This window comes from Hesperophylax consimilis, chromosome 27 (assembly GCF_061612785.1).
Source record: "Hesperophylax consimilis isolate HC1 chromosome 27, BYU_Hcon_1.0, whole genome shotgun sequence".
Lineage (NCBI taxonomy): Eukaryota > Metazoa > Arthropoda > Insecta > Trichoptera > Limnephilidae > Hesperophylax > Hesperophylax consimilis.
The window spans coordinates 27,011,602-27,034,798 of NC_142862.1; the positions used below are offsets into that span (position 1 = coordinate 27,011,602).

A 23,197-nucleotide genomic window follows, 5' to 3' on the forward strand; every position below is an offset into this window, starting at 1 on the left:
GTTAGAGCAATATATTGAAGTATAGTGGTTTAAAACAAATGTATGTGTTTATATTGAGAATAATTTATTATGTTGACCACTTCCATGATCTGTGGTGCTGACGAAGAAAACAAAAGTGCCAATTTACATTAAAGACATTTGGTCTTACTAAAAAACGCGGAGAAAATGTGACCGTGTATGTGAAAACACTACTAATATAAAAAACGGACATAAAATAGTTCACGGAAAGATATATAGTACCTTGTTTACACAGTCAAATGGGGTTGTTTATCTGTTGTATAAACTTGAATTTTTTAGGGTATTTTAACTGTTCAGTTCATGGAAAGAAATATAAATTGCTTACACAGCCAAGGGGGTTGTTTATCTGTTGTATAAACTTCAAATTTCATTCCATCGAATTTCAAAGTATTTTAAATATGCTATATATTTCTTCTTTTTGAAGATGTTGTAAAAAATATACCATTTTAAGAAACTAGATAAAATTACCTTTTAGATTTTTGTATTTGAAATTTATAATTTGGAATATTTTAAAAAATTGAAAAAAAAACACACATATTTTTACTATAAAAGTAGAAAAATCGATATTATGAAAACATAGTCCTTTGGCTTAGGGAATCTGTAAAAAAAAATCCACATCTCGTTTATACAATAAAGAATTATTAAAAAATATTATAATAGTTCCTAGAGAATAACAACAAAAATGAGATTTTGAATTCATTCACGTTGATTTGTATAATTTATGTTTACCTACAGATACTCGTATGTTAAACATACGTATTATTAAAAAAACATCACTTTCATAGGATTCAATTCACGCGGTAACAGTCAATTAAAGAAAATTGTGTCCGAAATAACCTAACTTTTTCAAGACCGGAATTTCACGTGTCAGTTTGCGGAAAATGCAACATTGCTAGTACTTTTGGAGCCCAGTTAAAGATATTTTTTATTAGTACATACCCACTCGAATCTAAACTTTAACAGTCTTTATACAATGTGTAACGAAAACAATGTTTAACGAATGTGAAGTGGTTTTTCTTTAGTAAGGCTGTTTATGTTTTATGGATTATCTAATTTCGACTTGCATTATCGTCTTACAACTTTGAGGGTCAATTACCAAATGACCTTCAGGAGCAGTCGCCTCTAGTTCACTTTATTAGTAGTTGTATACCTACAAGTATTTAGATGTTTAAAAATATGTTGCCGATAAACCGCTTTGTTTCCTCAGTAGGCCTTGTTTCACTTCCCGCTCCACACAATCCTTCTGCATTTATTTTAAGCTTTGTCCTGATCAATTAAGGGTGTTTTGAAACTGATGGACAGTTTTTAAATTTTTAGGGGTTAAACAAAGTATTTAAATACAGATTATTGTTTAGTTTATTCGAAAAATGTTTGTGAACTTTAGACATAAAAACTTTAAAAAAATCAAGTGTTAAAATTCAGAACATTCCAAATGATTTGTGTTTGACGAAAACTGACTCGGTATGGGTAAAAAGAAAAATATTTTATTGTTTGAAATTCGTCTTGACTAGTTGAGGAATCTTGAGTATGTGAAGAAATTTGCTGCAGTAGTTGACTTCAAAGCTGTGCATCCATTTCCTGTGATTGGCACGCAACTCTGCAAAAAACAAAATTTTAATTAGAAATACGTATTATGTATTAGTAATTTATATAGATAAGCGATTTCGATGATCACTTGCAAATGCCCCGTCTTCGGACCTTCATTTATCTGTAATCATTCTGCACCTGCAGTTCATTCATTCTAAAAACTCAAGACCGTAGATCTTTCAAGGTATACATAAGAACTGCAACTTTCAAGGTTTTGACATAACAACTGCAACTTTCAATGTTTTGAAATAAGAACTGAAACTTTTAAGGTTTTGACATAAGCATTGCAACTTTCAAGGTTTTGACATAAGCACTGCAACTTTCAAGGTTTTGACATAACAACTGCAACTTTCAATGTTTTGAAATAAGCACTGAAACTTTTAAGGTTTTGACATAAGCATTGCAACTTTCATGGTTCTGCCCACTCTGTCAGAGTCCTCTATGAACTTCAGCCTTCAAGGATTGCCTCGCAGATTTCACCGGCCAGTTATTGGATGAGTGGTCCAAGGCTTTGGGTTTGCACCCTCTGCTAACCTAGTCAAGCAACATTTTCTGCTATTGATGATGGGAGAAGGGAGATTTCTAATACTGTCAAGTTTTTCGTAATCTGGGAATATTTGTGGTTCGATTAAAAAAAAGTATTCAGTCTACTTTATCATTTTACGCCTCATTGCCAAGTGTTTAAAAAAAAACAGATAATTATACAAAAAACTGCACAACTTCAAAATAAGATCATACTATTTTACCTTTCTTGAAACATTTAACACTAGAGGAAAATCACCGATAAGTGGAGATGGTTTACCATAGTTTCCGTGAATACTCAGGCCATGGGCTCATTATGCTACCTCCCATTTCACCTAATTTCTTTGACAGTAACCCGGTACCTTCGATAAAGTTCACCAGGGTTGTCGTTGGCTATTTGGCTATGTCTCCTGGTTCCACAATGTGTCTTCCCAGGTAGCTGAGCCTTGTTCCCGTCAGGCTGGGATATTGAAACCATGGATAAATTGAAGTTTCTTCATACTTTTCATATCTCCTGTATCTATTGGTGTTTTCCACTCCTAAAAGCTACATGTCTCTTGACGTGGCATTATCCCATTAGTAGTCCTACCAGTTCCTTCAGTAAGTTTCTGTCCATATTGAGTAGGTAGTTGCCTGGTTCGTCTAGGGTTTGGTCCGTTAATAAGTACTTTAGATTTTCTCATTCTGGGTGCCGTCTCCCATTCCTTCCAGTGCTGTTATTTGACCCACCTTTCAATATATAGCTTGTTGTGGGAAGCTACCACTCCTACGGCTGGCTCGGATCCTGCAAGCGGTGCTTCTATCCCTTTCCTTGCTAGTCCATCAGCCCACCGTTACCTTCAATACCTTTAGGTACTTGTATCCAGATGAGGGTTATTTTATTGATGGTAGTAAGTACAAGAATAGTCCAGCATTCCCTCACCAGTCTGGAATGATGGTTCTTGTTCACCAGGGAAATTGAAACAGGGTTTACTATTCTCAGCAATGAGGCAACGACTAAAGAATAATATTTTACCTTTAGGATAGGATCGAACTCAAAGTTCTGCTCCACATCGCAGCTGAATTCTGTGGCGACTCCCATAAAGCACACGTAGAACTTGTGGCAGTCGGTCTCGTGTGCGATGATGGTAACGGAGTTGTCATTTGGCTTGCAGGACTCGTGCTGCGGCTCGTCTGTCACCTGCTCGGTGGGTCCGGCGGTGACAGTCGTGATCTGCGAAGCTGTGCAACCGTCCTCGGTGATTGTCACGCAGTTCTAGAGGAACAAAAAATTGTTAGTTTCGTGGTTTTAATGGCTTGGAGGGTTTATCATCTTACAAAAAATAACATGTTTGTTTATGCTTCCGCATAAAACACTGGCGGAATTTTCAGAGGGAAGACGTCCAGAAATTTTTTGGAGGAAAGGATGGACTAGAAGTAGCATGGAATATGCTTGCCTTGACTGAGTAACTGGTTACGTCCAAACAACAATAACAAGAATATTAAAATATCTAATGTAAACAATAATACAATGTAAAGACACAATAAACAATATCATGCTATAAACTGAGTGACGCTGTCAAAAGGGCCGATCCCCATTATAGAAACAGTAATTGATTTCATACACTTCACTTTGCCATTTTAATCACTCAATCATATATACGCTAGATGGGAGTGGCTAGGTGGTTGTGCAGCTCTGTCTATATGTAGTCGCTGATTTTCAACATGAATTGAATAAATATGTCTATAATGATTATCGTTGATATAGAGACCATTTGCATAGCTTTCGTAAGCACTCGGAACATACATAGGCCACACATACATTAGTCGTGCAGATTGCAAGCCTAAAAAACGAATGGCGTAGCAGCTTGTTTTTTCTACATTGATCTAATGTCCAATGTTGTAATATGTCTAATGTTGGACAAATATTGAAAATATTCCGCCTTCATTGAAAAAAGGCTCCGCATTAAGATCCCTGAGAACTCCATTATTACAGTCAATGGAATACGGAAACAAATATGAGAGCTAGTACTAGTACTACTGGTAAAGGCGGAATATTTTCAATATTTGTCCAACATTAGACATATTACAACATTGGACATTAGATCAATGTTGAAAAAACAAGCTGCTACGCCGTTCGTTTTTTAGGCTTGCAATTTGCACGACTAATCTGCTGTTAGTCACGATTGGACAAAACAACAACCAAGTTTAAGTAGGTTTTTGGATGAAAAATGCAAATAATGTATGTAAGAAAGAACAGAACAGAAGAATAGAATAGTGAACAGAAGTAATGTAAGAACAGAACAGATTCAATGGAGTATAAATGCGTATTAGACCTACCGCAAGAACGGGGTCGAATTCCTTGTCATCATCGCATGCGTATTCCGTTGGTACTCCTGCGAAACACACATAGAAATGTTGGCAGTTGGACTCGTGGGGGATAATCGAAATAGTTGTCTCATTCAGTGGACAGACGTTGGGTTTTGGAGTTGTGGGTCCTTGCGTTGTTGAATTAAAAGGACTTTCTGTTGTTGTTGAGTTTGAAGGGCTCTCTGTCGTTGAATTTGTTGGTGGGCTTGATGTTGTTGAGTTAGATGGGCCTTCTGTTGTTGTTGAGTTGGAAGGATTTTCTGTTGTGGAATTTGTGGGTGGGCTTGATGTGGTTGAATTAGAAGGACTTTCTGTTGTTGTTGAGTTTGTAGGGCTCTCTGTCGTTGAATTTGATGGTGGGCTTGATGTTGTTGAGTTAGATGGGCCTTCTGTCGTAGTTGAGTTGGAAGGACTTTCTGTTGTTGTTGAATTGGAAGGTCCTTCTGTAATTGTGGAGTTTGAATCCGGTGTGGTTTGGGAAATAGTGGTATTTGTGCTTGGCGCTTCAGTAGTTGTAGTATTGGATGATGGAGTAGTAATTCCACAACCACCTGGTTTGGGCCAATCGCAGACCTGTAAAATTAAAATCAAATTTTATTTGTCGATAGCAATATACGGTGTGCGCAGGTTTTTAGATTTATAATATCCACTTGTTTATTATAGACTAAGCACACCTTGGGGAGCATGCTTGAGGACCAGTTTCTAAATGTGTTCTTTGTAACACCTCTACCATATAGAAGTATTTTAGTTTACAGGGAAGGGGACTTCAAACCTCCCCCCCCCCCCCCGTCGCCTTAGTATTCCGTAGGAAAAAGACAATAGTAACAACTCGAAGATTACATTCCTAGAAAGTACAATAATACTAGCAACGACCCATGAAAAATCAATGGATAATCTGTATTCTCGACCGTTACGATCGTTAAAATAATTTTCTTTTAAAATTATTCCAGCTAATAAATTCTTTATAAGCTTGTCTGAATTCTTGACACAATCAGTAAGATTTTTTAAAATTACACTTCCATCTATGTCACAGACAGACTCACAACCAAAGTTAGTATTTTCAACAAGAGAAGACTGATAGTGTGAATTCTTGACAAATCAGTTAAAATTTTGGAAATGATAGTTAAAATAATTTTCTGTTTACATTTTTGTATTATAAACACTCCAATTTTGAAAATGGCACTTAAATGGAAAGGAAACGTTCTGCAGTACTTTGAACCGGAGTTACAGACAGACAGAGTCACAACCGAAATTAGTATTTTAAACTATTTTTCTAGAAACCCTTTTGAGCAGTAAAGGTACAATTACAACGTTGGTGATTATTACTTACATTGGCTTCAGGGTTGAACTCCAGTCCAGCGGGGCAAGTTTTCTCTACCAGAATGCCATTTAAGCATGTGTAAAATTTGTCACAGGCCTCCTCGTGAGGCAGATAGAGAGTTACATTCTGGTCGATAGGGCAGTTTGGCACCCTGGACATGTCCTCCACGTTTCGTTTAAAAGAACCCGAACTTGTTGAGTTTATTGGTGGGCTTTGTGTTGTTGAATTAGAAGGTCCTCCTGTAATCGTGGAGTTTGAATCTGGTGTAGTTTGGCCAATAGTGGTGTTTGTGCTTGGCGCTTCAGTAGTTGTAGTATTGGATGACGGAGTAGTAATTCCACAACCACCTGGCTTGGGCCAATCGCAGACCTGTAAAATGAAAATCAAATGTTATTTGTCAATGGCAATAAAAGGTGTGTGCTGGTTTGTAGATTTACAATATCTTATTTTTTATTATAGGCTAAGTACACCCTGGGAAGCATGTTTACGAACTGAACTAGTTTCTAAAGGTGTACCTCTACAGTACAGAAGTGGTGTAGTTTACAGGAAAGGGGACTTTAACCCCCCCCCCCCCCTCCCTCCATCGGCCTTAGTATTCCGTAAGAAAAAAAGACAATAGTACCTACTCGGTGATTACATTCCTGTAAAGTAAAATAATACTAGCAAATTTTCAACAGTCTGTTCCATTTTTGAAAATTAATTAAAATACTAATTTGAACCGGAGTTACAGACAGAGTCACAACCGAAATTACTGTTTTGAACTATTTGCACTTATTCTTCCCCCCCCCGCTCTCTCCTGCAGAGTTTAACCCCCCCCCCATGTGAATGCTATAGTTACGTCACTGCTTCTACCATTGACTAATCTCCGTTAGGTTCGGTTTGTTTATTCTTTTCCTTCACTTTTTTCCTTTCTGTTTTTTTCAAGTAACCAGTTTGAACAGACAAGTTACAGTTACTAATTTAGCATTTATTTTTTATTTTTTTATTTTTATTTATTTTTTATATATTCAATAATATTGTTATTGGGTTTGTAAAAAAAGTTTATTTTTAAACAAGTTCTGCTGTGTACTTATTATTACGCGTGACAGCTGTTTCGCCCTCTGAAGGCATTATAATATGTTTATATAAACTGTTTTTATAAACCCAATAACAAAATTATTGAATAAATAAAAAATTAAAATTAAAATGGGGTTCTACAAATTTAACTTGATAACAATAAAAAAATAAGAATTGGCGTTTATTACTTACATTGGCTTCAGGGTTGAACTCTAGTCCTGCGGGGCAGGTGTTCTCTTCCAGAATGCCATGTAAACACGTGTAAAATTTGTCACAGGCCTCCTCGTGAGGCAGATAAAGAATGTCTTCCTGGTCGAGGGGGCAGTTAGGCACCCTGGACATGTCCCCCATGTTACGTTTAAAAGAACCCGAACTTGTTGAGTTTATTGGTGGGCTTTGTGTTGTTGAATTAGAAGGTCCTCCTGTAATTGTGGAGTTTGAATCTGGTGTGGTTTGGCCAATAGTGGTGTTTGTGCTTGGCGCTTCAGTAGTTGTAGTATTGGATGACGGAGTAGTAATTCCACAACCACCTGGCTTGGGCCAGTCGCAGACCTGTAAAATTAAAATCATAGGTAGGTACTTTGATATATATTATTTTGTGATATTGTTTATTGTATAATTTTGTGTCATACATGTATTAAAAATTAAAAATGTTTTATATATATTATTTGTAGAACCTACAGACAAGCCGTCATGTGTGACAGCTTTGTGGGACTGCATATACCTGTATCTTTAAAAATTTATAATAAATAAAAAAAAAAAAAAAAAAAAAAAGTTATTTTTCAATGGCAATAAAAGGTGTGCAATGGTTTGTAGATTTATAATATCTAATTGTTAATTGTACACCTAACAAAAGTATAAGTTACAAAGTTGGCGTTTATTACTTACATTGGCTTCAGGGTTGAACTCCAGTCCCACGGGGCAGGTGATCTCTTCCAGAATACCTTGTAAGCACGTGTAAAACTTGTCACAGGCCTCCTCATGAGGCAGATAGAGAGTGTCTTCCTGGTCGATGGGGCAGTTTGGCACCCTGGACATGTCCTCCACATTTATGCAACTCTAAAATAATAATAATAATTCGTTCATTTGTACAGCGTCGCATTTTGTGGAAAATTACCTCAAGGGCGCAAATAAATAAATAGAGAGCTAATCATGCTTATAAGAATGCGCCAATCAACAAAGCGACTTAAATGCTTCGATTCTGCATTGATCGTTGACATTTGCAACGTCACTTAGAGACAGTTTAGCAACTATCTCTTGACGCATGTAATAAAATGGTAAAACTGCCCCTTTAACCATTATTCTTCTACTTTGCTCTATTTCCTATCAACCTTATTAACTTCTGGTTGTACCAACGCAACATGTAACAGTGCATGGCCAAAGAGTTCGTGGCTATCGTCGATATTTCTAGCTAAGAAGTGTGTGTCAATAAAAGAGTTCATTGCAATCCCTGCGATGAAATGGCGTGATGGCAAGTGAAGAAGTGAGTATCAATAAAAGAGTTCATGGCTGTCCCTGCGGTGAAATAGTGTGATGGCAAGTTAATAAGTGAGTGTCAATAAAAGAGTTCATGGCTGTCCCTGCGGTGAAATGGCGTGATGGCTAGTGAAGAAATTGAATGAAAAAAAAAACAATTTAAATAGGTACCTTCGTGTCGCGGTTGTAGTGGAATCCTGGGTCGCAGGCGACAACGCTAGCCTGTCCGTTCCTGCAGACGTAAAAGAGTTTGCCGCTTTTGTCATGTTGAAGGGCGAGAGGGGGCTTGCCGGCGCAAGACAAACAGCTGCCTAGGCCCAGAAGAGACGCGGCCACCACGAGGTATGCTGGAAAGATCAAGACAAACAATAATAAATACAGAGGGCAGCGTCGAAGGTGAAACAATGGTAACACGACGCACTCCCGCAAGTGCACTGCAAAAAGTCAAAATATGTCAAACAGGGATAGTGGTGTTTTTGTTGCAGTTTGAATTATGTTTTTTTTACAGTACTCTAACATACGCTGATATGTATGAACCAAATGGTTATTATTATTTTTCATACATTTAAATTGTAAAATCTATAGATACATCAAAATCAAGTTTCAATTGGGATTCTCCCAGACATCTGGAGATTAACTAAAATAACCCCTATCTACAAGAAGGGAGATAAACGCGATATCCGGAATTATCGACCAGTTGCCGTTCTATGTTCCATCATGAAAATATTCGAGAAAATTCTACATAAATATATACTTAATCACGTTAATCCAACTCTTGATGACCGTCAATATGGTTTTAGACCCCAGATGTCAGTAACATCAAACCTCTTATGCATCTCAGATTTCTTATCACAAACTCTCGACAATCGGGGACAGGTGGATGTTGCTTATTTCGACCTGGAAAAAGCATTCGACAAGGTTGACATCGACATTCTTCTAAATAAGCTAGCTTCATTTGGTTTTTCCAAAAGACTACTCTGTTTTTTTGCTTCATATTTTCGAAATCGTAGACAGTTTGTTTATTATAAGGGTTCCAGTTCTTTGGAATTCACAGTTTTTTCTGGAGTTCCTCAGGGGTCTATCCTTGGACCACTTCTGTTTCTGATTTTTATCAACGATATTGGTTCAGTCATCACACATTCGCTGTATTTACTATTTGCAGATGACTTGAAACTATATCGTTCAATAAAAAACCATCTTGACTGTATTCTCCTTCAACGTGACATTGACTGCGTCTCAAACTGGGCCAAAATAAATGGCTTGAACTTCAGTACACCCAAGTGCAATATCGTCTCGTATACAAGATCAAAGAAACCGCATGTATTTGAATATACAATCAATGAAATTATTCTCCAACACCTAAATCAAATCAAAGATCTAGGAGTTATTTACGACAGCAAACTAACCTTTCACCAACACATCGATGATTTAATAAGCAGAGGATACAGGCTTCTCGGCTTCGTAATTAGAAACTCATATCCGTTTCGTAACACAAAAACACTGACGTTATTATATAACACACTAGTCCTAAGTGTACTTGAATCAAACTCGATCATCTGGGCTCCACATGAATTAACATACACTTTACGCATTGAAAGAGTCCATAAATTTTTTTTAAGGTTTTTATTCTCGCGGCTCTATGGACGTTACCCTTGGCTTTACCCATCGATTTATATATTAGGCATGACCAATTACCACTCCCTAGAGACACGTAGAGGTATTGCTTTGCTTAAATATTTTTCCAACTAATAAACGGTCACTTATCTAATAATGAGATACTGGCCCAATTAAATTTTTTTGTACCAGAGTCTCACTCTCGAGGACGTCATCACAATCTTCTATATAGTAGAGCAAGCCGCACTAATTTATTAATGAACTCACCTGTGGGGAGAGCTACGTGCTTTTTGAATGCGGTAGATAAGAAATTAGATTTATTTTTTGTGTCCTATAGCGCATTTACGAGATTTTTGGCATTGCATATACACTGCATAAATGGTACAATTATAACGTCTTAGGCTTTATTACCTGTAATTGTTATAAATAAATGTACAAATTATATATATAAATAAATAAATAAATAAATAAATATTGAAAACTTTTTACCGCCATTTCAAAATCGCCCGTTTTCTGCCTACATATATAATTATGAAAATCTGATTATTATCTTATAGTTAATAGGATTGTTGTTAACGGAAGTGGCGCCCTCTGTTATTTTAAAAAAGAACTGTTGAAGTTTCCAAACAGCATCCTCGATGAGACAAAAGAAAATTTACAAAACTTGGTATTTCTCAGTTTCAACAACAATTTTCGGACCCATTTAACAAATTAAATAATTTTTACAGAAAAATAAAATTTTCGCAACATGGAAAATTAACTAATAGCACATTATATATAAAAAAGGTCAAATGTTTTTTATAAAAAAAACCTGACCCATTTCGAAAAACAAAATAAATTTCTAACCAAAAATAACGTATTCCGAAGTTAAATATAAAAATCTATCTATAATTATGTTTTTCACCGATTGCTTTGAAACTTCTTCACCGTTTGCTTTGAAAGTTCTTCACCGATTGCTTTGAAAGTTCTTCACCGATTGCTTTGAAACTTCTTCACCGATTGCTTTGACAGTTCTTCACCGATTGCTTTGAAACTTCTTCACCGATTGCTTTGACAGTTCTTCACCGATTGCTTTGAAACTTCTTCACCGTTTGCTTTGAAAGTTCTTCACCGATTGCTTTGAAAGTTCTTCACCGATTGCTTTGAAACTTCTTCACCGATTGCTTTGAAAGTTCTTCACCGATTGCTTTGAAAGTTCTTCACCGATTGCTTTGAAACTTCTTCACCGATTGCTTTGACAGTTCTTCACCGATTGCTTTGAAACTTCTTCACCGTTTGCTTTGAAAGTTCTTCACCGATTGCTTTGAAAGTTCTTCACCGATTGCTTTGAAACTTCTTCACCGTTTGCTTTGAAAGTTCTTCACCGATTGCTTTGAAAGTTCTTCACCGATTGCTTTGAAACTTCTTCACCGATTGCTTTGACAGTTCTTCACCGATTGCTTTGAAACTTCTTCACCGTTTGCTTTGAAAGTTCTTCACCGATTGCTTTGAAAGTTCTTCACCGATTGCTTTGAAACTTCTTCACCGATTGCTTTGAAAGTTCTTCACCGATTGCTTTGAAAGTTCTTCACCGATTGCTTTGAAACTTCTTCACCGATTGCTTTGAAACTTCTTCACCGTTTGCTTTGAAAGTTCTTCACAGATTGCTTTGAAAGTTCTTCACCGATTGCTTTGAAACTTCTTCACCGATTGCTTTGACAGTTCTTCACCGATTGCTTTGACAGTTCTTCACCGATTGCTTTGAAACTTCTTCACTGATTGCTTTGAAACTTCTTCACCGTTTGCTTTGAAAGTTCTTCACCGATTGCTTTGAAAGTTCTTCACCGATTGCTTTGAAACTTCTTCACCGATTGCTTTGACAGTTCTTCACCGATTGCTTTGAAACTTCTTCACCGTTTGCTTTGAAAGTTCTTCACCGATTGCTTTGAAAGTTCTTCACCGATTGCTTTGAAACTTCTTCACCGATTGCTTTGAAAGTTCTTCACCGATTGCTTTGAAAGTTCTTCACCGATTGCTTTGAAACTTCTTCACCGATTGCTTTGAAACTTCTTCACCGTTTGCTTTGAAAGTTCTTCACAGATTGCTTTGAAAGTTCTTCACCGATTGCTTTGAAACTTCTTCACCGATTGCTTTGACAGTTCTTCACCGATTGCTTTGACAGTTCTTCACCGATTGCTTTGAAACTTCTTCACCGTTTGCTTTGAAAGTTCTTCACCGATTGCTTTGAAAGTTCTTCACCGATTGCTTTGAAAGTTCTTCACCGATTGCTTTGAAAGTTCTTCACCGATTGCTTTGAAACTTCTTCGCCGATTGCTTTGACAGTTCTTCACCGATTGCTTTGAAACTTCTTCACCGTTTGCTTTGAAAGTTCTTCACCGATTGCTTTGAAAGTTCTTCACCGATTGCTTTGAAACTTCTTCACCGATTGCTTTGAAAGTTCTTCACCGATTGCTTTGAAAGTTCTTCACCGATTGCTTTGAAACTTCTTCACCGATTGCTTTGACAGTTCTTCACCGATTGCTTTGAAACTTCTTCACCGTTTGCTTTGAAAGTTCTTCACCGATTGCTTTGAAAGTTCTTCACCGATTGCTTTGAAACTTCTTCACCGATTGCTTTGAAAGTTCTTCACCGATTGCTTTGAAAGTTCTTCACCGATTGCTTTGAAACTTCTTCACCGATTGCTTTGACAGTTCTTCACCGATTGCTTTGAAACTTCTTCACCGTTTGCTTTGAAAGTTCTTCACCGATTGCTTTGAAAGTTCTTCACCGATTGCTTTGAAAGTTCTTCACCGATTGCTTTGAAAGTTCTTCACCGATTGCTTTGAAACTTCTTCACCGATTGCTTTGACAGTTCTTCACCGATTGCTTTGAAACTTCTTCACCGTTTGCTTTGAAAGTTCTTCACCGATTGCTTTGAAAGTTCTTCACCGATTGCTTTGAAACTTCTTCACCGATTGCTTTGAAAGTTCTTCACCGATTGCTTTGAAAGTTCTTCACCGATTGCTTTGAAACTTCTTCACCGATTGCTTTGACAGTTCTTCACCGATTGCTTTGAAACTTCTTCACCGTTTGCTTTGAAAGTTCTTCACCGATTGCTTTGAAAGTTCTTCACCGATTGCTTTGAAACTTCTTCACCGATTGCTTTGAAAGTTCTTCACCGATTGCTTTGAAAGTTCTTCACCGATTGCTTTGAAACTTCTTCACCGATTGCTTTGACAGTTCTTCACCGATTGCTTTGAAACTTCTTCACCGTTTGCTTTGAAAGTTCTTCACCGATTGCTTTGAAAGTTCTTCACCGATTGCTTTGAAACTTCTTCACCGATTGCTTTGAAAGTTCTTCACCGATTGCTTTGAAAGTTCTTCACCGATTGCTTTGAAACTTCTTCACCGATTGCTTTGACAGTTCTTCACCGATTGCTTTGAAAGTTCTTCACCGATTGCTTTGAAAGTTCTTCACCGATTGCTTTGAAAGTTCTTCACCGATTGCTTTGAAACTTCTTCACCGATTGCTTTGACAGTTCTTCACCGATTGCTTTGAAACTTCTTCACCGTTTGCTTTGAAAGTTCTTCACCGATTGCTTTGAAAGTTCTTCACCGATTGCTTTGAAACTTCTTCACCGATTGCTTTGAAAGTTCTTCACCGATTGCTTTGAAACTTCTTCACCGATTGCTTTGAAAGTTCTTCACCGATTGCTTTGAAAGTTCTTCACCGATTGCTTTGAAACTTCTTCACCGTTTGCTTTGAAAGTTCTTCACCGATTGCTTTGAAAGTTCTTCACCGATTGCTTTGAAACTTCTTCACCGATTGCTTTGAAAGTTCTTCACCGATTGCTTTGAAAGTTCTTCACCGATTGCTTTGAAACTTCTTCACCGATTGCTTTGACAGTTCTTCACCGATTGCTTTGAAACTTCTTCACCGTTTGCTTTGAAAGTTCTTCACCGATTGCTTTGAAAGTTCTTCACCGATTGCTTTGAAACTTCTTCACCGATTGCTTTGAAAGTTCTTCACCGATTGCTTTGAAAGTTCTTCACCGATTGCTTTGAAAGTTCTTCACCGATTGCTTTGAAACTTCTTCACCGATTGCTTTGACAGTTCTTCACCGATTGCTTTGAAACTTCTTCACCGTTTGCTTTGAAAGTTCTTCACCGATTGCTTTGAAAGTTCTTCACCGATTGCTTTGAAACTTCTTCACCGTTTGCTTTGAAAGTTCTTCACCGATTGCTTTGAAAGTTCTTCACCGATTGCTTTGAAAGTTCTTCACCGATTGCTTTGAAAGTTCTTCACCGATTGCTTTGAAACTTCTTCACCGATTGCTTTGACAGTTCTTCACCGATTGCTTTGAAACTTCTTCACCGTTTGCTTTGAAAGTTCTTCACCGATTGCTTTGAAAGTTCTTCACCGATTGCTTTGAAAGTTCTTCACCGATTGCTTTGAAAGTTCTTCACCGACCGCTTTAAAATTTTGACACAACATTGCACTCGAATACGCGTGTGTTTTTATGTATTTTGTAGATTTAAATCTTTTTATTTTCTGAGTTTCTCCCGTTTCTCATGCTATATTCACATTTTCACAATCTCTAAATATAATTATTGATATTGTTTCGATAAATACTTTTTTATTGCTTTGTGATGTCGACAGGGCCATGAGCCAAACGGAGCCTGGCGTTAGTAAAAACATCAAGGGCGCTGTATTGGGCGTAACATATTATCAGCGCCATGGCTCCATGGCTCATCGGCAAGCCGGACTACTCCAATTGCGCCTGCAGAGGGCCGGCCCTGGCTGTCCTTGACGTTATATTATTGTTTCAGAAACATTAGACCTTGTAGTAGGTAGGTACATAATTAATATTGCTTTAAATAGGGTTTTCCAATAAGAGGTGCTATTTTGATATTCAATCGTAAAAGATTTAAAAGGTTTCGTTGCTTGTGTGACACGTAGCGCCGTCTTGTTGAAAATAAACGTTGTCCAGATCAATACCATCCAATTCCGGCCATAAAAAATCATTAATCTCGATGCAATCCATTCACCGTAACTGATGCTCCAGCCTCATTTTCGAAAAAGTAAGGTCCAATGACTCCGCCGGACCATAAACCGCACCAAACAGTCACACGTTGAGGATAGAGAGGCTTTTCAACAATAACTCTTGGGTTTTCCGAGCCCCAGATGCGACAATTTTGCTTGTTGACGAAGCCACCGAGGTGGAAATGGGCCTCATCACTCAAGATGATTTGCATTTGATTAACTCAAGTGAATTTTAATAATTTCAATGCATTGTTGAAGCGTGTATCGTTTAATTTTTATTAATGGCGTAGTTTCTACTTGTCAAATGTCAAAAAATGACAGCTTCAAAAGTAACATCTACCGAAGTAGCGGGCTATTCAAAATAACACCTCTTATTGGAAAACCCTGTAGAAAACAAAAACTATAATGAAATCAAATTTTATCTTCTTTCACATAGTGCGTACGTGTAGTTTGTCTGTCAAAGATATTATCACAAATAATCAATATGTTGATTACATCGTGTGCTAGTCATTTGGGCAGGTACTTTTTAACTTTAGATGTATTAATTTAATCAAAATTATTTAGTTAAATAGCACTCAGGTTTTATTGATGTGATGTCATTGTTTATTGATTAGTAGATATATACCTATATCCGTCGTTTAAGATTTAAATGATTGTAGTTTATTGATAAATATTTAGCCGAAACTAGGTAAACACCTAGCAATAATAATACATGTTGTAATCATACTGAGATTTTGATAATCATATAATTATAATTTAAAACTTGCTCACATAATCTACCTAGTATAAACCTAAATATTGCACATAGAATCCCTGTAAATATAAATATAAAAATAATGTGTTCTTTGGGGATGGGGAGGGTATTTTTAAGGAATGGAAGGAAGGGGTGGGGAGGAATCTAGGGATCAGTACGTCCAGGAGTGACAGACTTATGAATATATCCCTCCTGCTGCGGAGAACGATCAGTTGGAGAGGTCAAAGGGTCTACCCAAACCGGCCCCTCCCGATACGGCACCCCACGATGTTCGTGGTCAGGCGCGTCCTGAACACACCTCACTCGATGAACCCGTATCACAAACACAAATAACCAAACGTAGCGAACTACTTGGTGTGACCTATGGCATAGGTGTTGGTTATCCAATAAATGGTTCCCTGGGCGGCGGTATCCAAAACCGCCTCCCAAATTGATTGTCTATTTATATGTATAATTAATGTAATTTACAAATTTTTTGTTCTTTTTAAAAATTAGCTCCACACAGGAGGCCCGGAGGAAAATAATGCCTATGTTATTTTTGGGGAGGAAGAAGAGAAAGAAGGAATGGGTGGAAAGGAATGAAAGGAAAGGAACGCCGTTCGCGGTTGCTTCATTCCATTTCCATAATTCGTGGTTCGGCTTGCGGATTTTTTATCCTGTTTATACGTAGCCTTACACCAACTGTTTATAAGTAGACTTATACCAATTGCACTAATCACTAATCGACTGCGGTAAATGGGTTATACGTTTTTAAAACGTGTTAGACTCTACTAACAATTCTTAAAGTAACCAATTTCCTTGATAATTTTGGGGCTTAGAGTTTGATAGGAGATTTGTTGAAGTTTAGGGTTTGAGTTATATATTATAGAAATGATTAATTAAATGCTATTAGTGGTAAAAAATGGAGAGCAAAGGATTACATGAATAAAAAAATTAAATTCAGTGAGATTATGGTATCCCTAATTGCATATTGGGAGGTTGAAGAGAATGAGGAGAGGAAGGAGATGGGGGCGAGGAAGGTTGGTAATTAAAATTTTAATGATCATCTAATCCCTTGGACAATTTCGGGAGATATTCTTCACAGACAACAAACAATAGTAGATCTTTTTGGGAGGTACATCTCCCACCAGCGTGACACGGTCTCATAAAAGTTATGCTACCTCATTTTATATTGCGGTGAGAAATATGATTTAAACAATTTTAGAAAGAGAGAATAACACTTTTCAGTTTGCATTAAAAAAATACTATAAACGCTTCCGAAATTTTTTAAATAATTCTGTGAAACAATATTAAGGACACGTTGTTTTCAAGTTCTGTAAAGGTTCTATTCAAGTTTTGTTATAATATCATTATTGCACAGTTGTTTCACACAGCTGAAATGAAAACAGAACTTAAAAAAGTGAAGAGACAATAACTTTTATGACACTTTGCCTAATTAAATACGTTTTTTAATTACGTGTAAAGTAGTAATTACAATTTCACATAACCATCAGTACCTAAGCTACATAAAAAAAACTTTATCTTTGTTTGCGTTAAAAACAACTTTATTTGTAATTGCATATGTCGATTTCTAATACTAAGATCTGAAAGTCTTTCAATTTACTTTCAAGAACATTATTTTATATAGAAATACGTCCAAAAACAGCGAATTTATCTGGAAACAAAAATCTATTAAGAAAAATACATTGCCAGAATAGGGGTTAATTTAATTACTTACCAATCATGCTAACAATTGGCTTTTTTTTATAAATGAACCACAATAAATTAGTATCTATAATGATTAACCTCAACACAAACACTAACCTGATAACAATAAATCAGTGCTTTATATTGCAAATCTTTACTGTCAAAAAGTGAGGAACGCGGGTGAAATTGGTTCTGTTGATAAAATATTTACATTTCGACCGTCCCCAAGAACCGAAAAGGTCAATAAATATAGTGCTATTTAATATTTTGCATTAAACCCTATTTATTTAATTGGAGAAATACAGGGTTTTCCAATAAGATGTGTTATTTTGATGTTCAATCGTAAAAGATCAATGGTTTCGTTGCTTGTGTGGCACGTAGCGCCGCACAGTGGGCTGAAAATTGCCTTTCATAGACATAGACACTTGAATTTTCAAGGGTATTTTTTTTTGCTAGAAATGGATTCTGCTGATCATTACTATGCTATAAAATGTCGTACGAAGCAATTGCGTGTACAAATGAAGGAGTTATAATTTTTTTAAGAAAAATTTGTATGGCGCTGACATTAAAAATGAGGCTATCTCTGGAATCATAAGGTTGGCCGTTCTATCTTTACACACAGATAATACTACTATTTATTTGTATTTTTTTGACATACTTCATATTGTGGCGCAAGGTGCGATTATTTTTTTAAAAATCCTCAAAGTTGAAAAAAACCCTTTTTAATGTTGATGATTCATTTTAATGCTTAAATGCTTTTAGGCTTGCAGTGTAAATAAAATATTGTAAACTAGACAAAGCATACTCATATGTAAAGCATTTAAGCATTAAAATGAATCTTCAACATAAAAAAGTATTTTTTTCAACTTTGAGGATTTTTTAAAAAAAAATCACAAGTTTCGCCACAGTACAAAGTATGTCAAAAAAATAAAAATAAATAGTAGTATATTTGTGTGTAAGGATATAATGGTCAACCTTATGATTCCAGAGATAGCCTCATTTTTAATGTCAGTTCCATACAAATTTTTCTTAAAAAAATGATGACTCCTTCATTTGTACACGCAATTCCTTCATACAAAATTTTATAGGATATTAATGATCAGCAGAATCCATTTCTAGCCAAAAAAAATACACTTGAAAATTCTAATCTCTATGTCTATGAAAGGCGATTTTCAGCCCACTGTGCACAGTGTTTTGGCTTGCAGTGTAAATAAAATATTGTAAACTAGACAAAGCATACTCACATGTAAAGCATTTAAGCATTAAAATGATTCATCAACAAAAAAAAGATTTTTTTTCTACTTTAGGATTTTTAAAAAAATAATCGCACCTTGCGCCACAATATGAAGTATGTCAAAAAAATACAAATAAATAGTAGTATTATCTGTGTGTAAAGATAGAACGGCCAACCTTATGATTCCAGAGATAGCCTCATTTTTAATGTCAGCGCCATACAAATTTTTCTTAAAAAAATTATAACTCCTTCATTTGTACACGCAATTGCTTCGTACGACATTTTATAGCATAGTAATGATCAGCAGAATCCATTTCTAGCAAAAAAAAATGCCCTTGAAAATTCAAGTCTCTATGTCTATGAAAGGCGATTTTCAGCCCACTGTGCGCCGTCTTGTTGAAAATAAACGTTGTCCAGATCAATACCATCCAATTCCGGCCATAAAAAACATTAATCATCTCTCGATAGCGCAATCCATTCACCGTAACTGTTGCTCCAGCCTCATTTTTGAAAAAGTAAGGTCCAATAAGGTCCTCCGCCGGACCATAACCCGCACCAAACAGTCACACGTTGAGGATAGAGAGGCTTTTCAACAATAACTCTTGAGTTTTCCGAGCCCCAGATGCGACAATTTTGCTCGTTGACGAAGCCACCGAGGTGAAAATGGGCCTCATCACTCAAGATTATTTGCATTTAATTCACTCAAGTGAATTTTAATCATTTCAATGCGTTGTTGAAGCTTGTATCGTTCCATTTTTATTAATGGCGTAGTTTCTACTTGTCTAATGTCAAAAAATGACAGCTTCAAAAGTAACATCTACCGAAATAGCGCGCTATTCAAAATAACACCTCTTATTGGAAAACCCTGCATATCATTAAAAACAGAAAAACTAACAATCTCCAAAAAGATATCTGAACACTTCAGAGCATGTAAACTCGGCCACCCTGACAAATCGACAATTGCCGGACATTACTTTGGATTTTTTCCTGAAGTCCTGGGGTGACCCAAAACATATAGAACACGACTGATTACGTAGGCAATTGAAGTTCATAAAAATCCCGTAAATATTAATAGAGACCATGGAGCTAAGCTCAGTAGTTCTTGGTATTCGGTAATTGACGGCTACACCAAAACTAAACGCAGAAAACCATTTTAAAATTATATGTTTATATCAGCTCTTAGTGAGTTGGAGCTGGTAACACGGTATTGCATCTTCATACATAACCACATACTTCATCAGAACCTTAGATTACACGATATGATAGGAGGTTTTTGTGGTTTGTGACACAACCACACAAGCGTTTTTGTCTGGCTTGTGCACTCAGCCAGGCCCCGCTACTTTTGCCGGCCGGAGGAATCCCGCCGGCCCACTGAACAGGCGCCCGCGCCCACCCAACTGCCTTTATCAAGGCAATCTTTCACGCAAAACACTCAACTTACGAAGATCCACGCTGGCCCCCACAAACCGCCCGCAAGCACCTGAGACGTGCTCCCTTTTTAAGAGGAGTCACCGCTCGAAACAGATGACCATGTTCCCGACCCGGATGCTCCCCATTGACCACGAGGACTCCCCGGTCGTGGTACCGCCCGGCGCTCGCCAAATTGCGCATCGCACTAAGACCGGGACCGTGCGCTATACGGTCCCCGCACCACAGCCCCGCCCCGAGGACCCAAGGACCCGGAGACCATCCACCACCACGACTGCCACCACGCCCGATGAAACGGAGATGACGGAGCCCGCAGCAGGCCCCTCTTGGGCAGCAGGACCCAGTCCTGCCCCCACGCGCCCCCCGATAGGCCCAGCGTCGGCCTACGTGGCGCCCCCGAGACCACAGCAGCCGATGGAGACGGCTGCCCCCCAGGATGGAGGCTGGACGAGGCCGTCCAACCCCGTGAAGAGGCCCATGTCCCCACGGGGACCACAACCGCTCCAGTGTGGCAACCGATTTGATGAGTTGCCCGAGGTAAGCGAAGGCGCCGGCGCGCCGCGTATAAAGCGTGCCAATACTAATAATAATTTCTCTCCCGCAGGTACCGGCAGGAGAGACCGCGTTCCCCCGGTCGTGATGACCCTGGGGAACATGACACACGCGCAGATCACAGCTGCGGTGCAAGGACATCTGGGGGCTGGTAAGCATTTTACTTTCAGGTATAACAGGGGCGGCACGGCCAACATCTTCGTGCGCACGATGGAGGACCATCGCGCCCTCACCAATGGACTGCGGGCGGAGGCTCGCGGCTTCCACACATTCACGGCCGAAGCAGAAAAGATGAAAAAGGCCGTCATCAAGGGCCTGCCGCTCGTAGAAGTGGAAGATATCAAGGCAGACCTGGAATCGCAGGGATTCCCAGCAGTGAAGGTGGTCAAGATGACCGCCTCAATAGAATATCCCATATACTTAGCGCACTTCAATAAGGAAGTCAACATGGGACAGCTGCGCGCGGCCGTCAAATACCTGTGCCACTGCCGAATTCGACTCCAGAAGCACAGGAGCAACCACCTTCAGCACGGCACTCAGTGCTACAGATGTCAAGACTTCGGGCATGGGTCCCGAAACTGCTCGCACACAGCAAGGTGCGTAAAATGCTTACTGGAGCATGCTTCGGCAGAATGCCCCAAGAAGACGAGAGATGAGCCCGCCGCATGCTGCAACTGCTCAGGCCCGCATCCCGCCAATTACCGAGGCTGCCCCAAGCGGGTAGCGTACGTCGCTTCAATACAGCAGCGACCTGCCAGAAGGGCCCAACGCCCGCCGGCAGAACAGAACCCGAGCAGGCCACCTCCTCAGCCGAGGACGGATGGACGCACATGGGCCAACGTAGCCGGAGGCACCGCCCCCGCCCAAGAGCAGCGCGAGACCGCGCCGCCCCCACAGCCACGCCCACAGCAGGAGCCCGTGCGCGCGCCCACCTCTTCAGATGACAACCTGGACCTGATGGCCCTGCTCCAAGGCCTCCTGAGGATGCGATCACAGCTCGCCCGCTGCGCAACAAGAGCAGACAAGCTCGTCATCCTGATTGAGCTCCTAGACACCCTCGATGCCTAATACCGAGACGGTGAAAGTCCTCGTATGGAACGCATTTAGCGTGCGCAACAAGACAGACGAACTGCTCGCTTTGGCAAACGAACTACACACCGACATTATTCTCCTATCAGAATCTCATTTGAATCCAAGCGTACCGCTGAGAGTGCAAGGTTTCGAGATTTATCGTGACGATCGACAAGGAAGATCAGGCGGAGGAACCGCAATATTCGTTCGACAATCTATGACGTCCACAAGAATACCTACTCCGAAGTTGAAGCACGCTGAAGCCACGATTATCGAAGTCACCATAGAGGGTAGAGCGCATACCATCATCTCCGTATACTGCACCCATAGTAACCTAGTGAGAGAAGATCTCAATAAATTGCTCAATCTGGGACCAATTGTTGTGATGGGAGGCGATTTGAACGCCAAACACAACTACTGGAATAACTACAGAGGTAATGCGAACGGAAATACGCTCTTTACACACATGCAGACAAATACCTATTCGATAATGGCGCCCGACAGACCTACGTACTACTCGCGACTATCTAGATATCCGAGTACATTGGATATAGTACTCGAGAAAAATGTTAAGACAATATCTCCACTGCGCACATTAGACGAACTGTCTTCGGACCACCTGCCCGTGAGCTTTACTATAGGCGGCACAACTTCAAGGACCCCCAGAAAACAGCGCAATTACAAGGATGCGAACTGGGAAGGATTCAAAAAAGAAGTCAACGAACGAATTCATCTCACTTCGGGAACTCTGCGCTCGCCACAAGAAATCGACGCAGCTACAAGCACTCTCACAGAGATTCTTCAAACAGCACAAGATACACACATTCCTCTCAAAGAAATACACCCATACACGATCAAGCTTCCCGAGTACGTTCTATCGCTCATCAAGGAGAAAAATCGCCTGCGACGCATGTTTCACCGCACACGCGACGAATATTTCAAGACAGCGTACAACTGCATGCAGAGGGAAATCAAGACCGAAATCGCAGAACTCAAGCGCGAACTCTGGGACAAAAAAGTCGCATCACTCACGCCGAAGGATAATTCCCTATGGAAAATGGCAAGCGCGCTGCGACATAAAGACTTCACAATCCCCCCGCTACAGAAATTGAACGGCCCCGGGACGGCGCTTTCGCTACAAGAAAAAGCTGAAACCATGGAACTAGGATCAATGGAAGCGGCATAATTTGTCGAGATGTATTAAATAATACGCAAAACCAATGAAGCTCCCATAATTGTCTACGCCCTTGTGGGGGGGGATAGAGACGGGGAAGAGCGGTAAGCGAGCGCGGAGGGGGCCGTGGGTCAGAGTTAAGGGCCGAACTGTGAACGGGCTGCACATTATTTTATTTATTTTTTATTAAAAAAACATCCTTAATTTTTTATCACATTTTGGGCATACAGCGCATTACGCATTATTTGCCAAACAAAGAATGGTGGTAAAAATATAAAATTAACTAGTGCAGAAAGGGAAGTAAAAAAAGACATACATATTGTTTATTTATT

The 23,197-nt window shown here is 39.0% G+C and overlaps 1 protein-coding gene across 1 annotated transcript; it reads right to left on the reverse strand.

The window, feature by feature from the left end:
- Window positions 1-1,368: 1,368 nt before the first annotated feature.
- LOC149410863 (uncharacterized) lies at window positions 1,369-17,485 on the reverse strand. The gene is made up of 8 exons (XM_089647958.1): window positions 17,438-17,485; window positions 8,501-8,676; window positions 7,742-7,912; window positions 7,046-7,405; window positions 5,807-6,166; window positions 4,447-5,049; window positions 3,143-3,382; window positions 1,369-1,615 (listed from the first exon to the last, which is right to left on the reverse strand). The coding sequence occupies exons 1-8, from the start codon at window positions 17,442-17,444 to the stop codon at window positions 1,526-1,528; spliced, it is 2,007 nt and encodes a 668-aa protein (XP_089504084.1). The 5' UTR covers window positions 17,445-17,485; the 3' UTR covers window positions 1,369-1,525.
- Between the last annotated feature and the right edge of the window lie 5,712 nt (window positions 17,486-23,197).

What these genes read in the sequence shown, in the direction of transcription:
- LOC149410863 (XM_089647958.1), bottom strand. An exon ending in ACTACAACCGCGACACGAAG is followed by an intron (nt 7,913 to 8,500) that starts GTACCTATTTAA and finishes TTATTATTTTAG; the next exon opens with AGTTGCATAAATGTGGAGGA. An exon ending in AATTCGACCCCGTTCTTGCG is followed by an intron (nt 3,383 to 4,446) that starts GTAGGTCTAATA and finishes TTGTTCCTCTAG; the next exon opens with AACTGCGTGACAATCACCGA.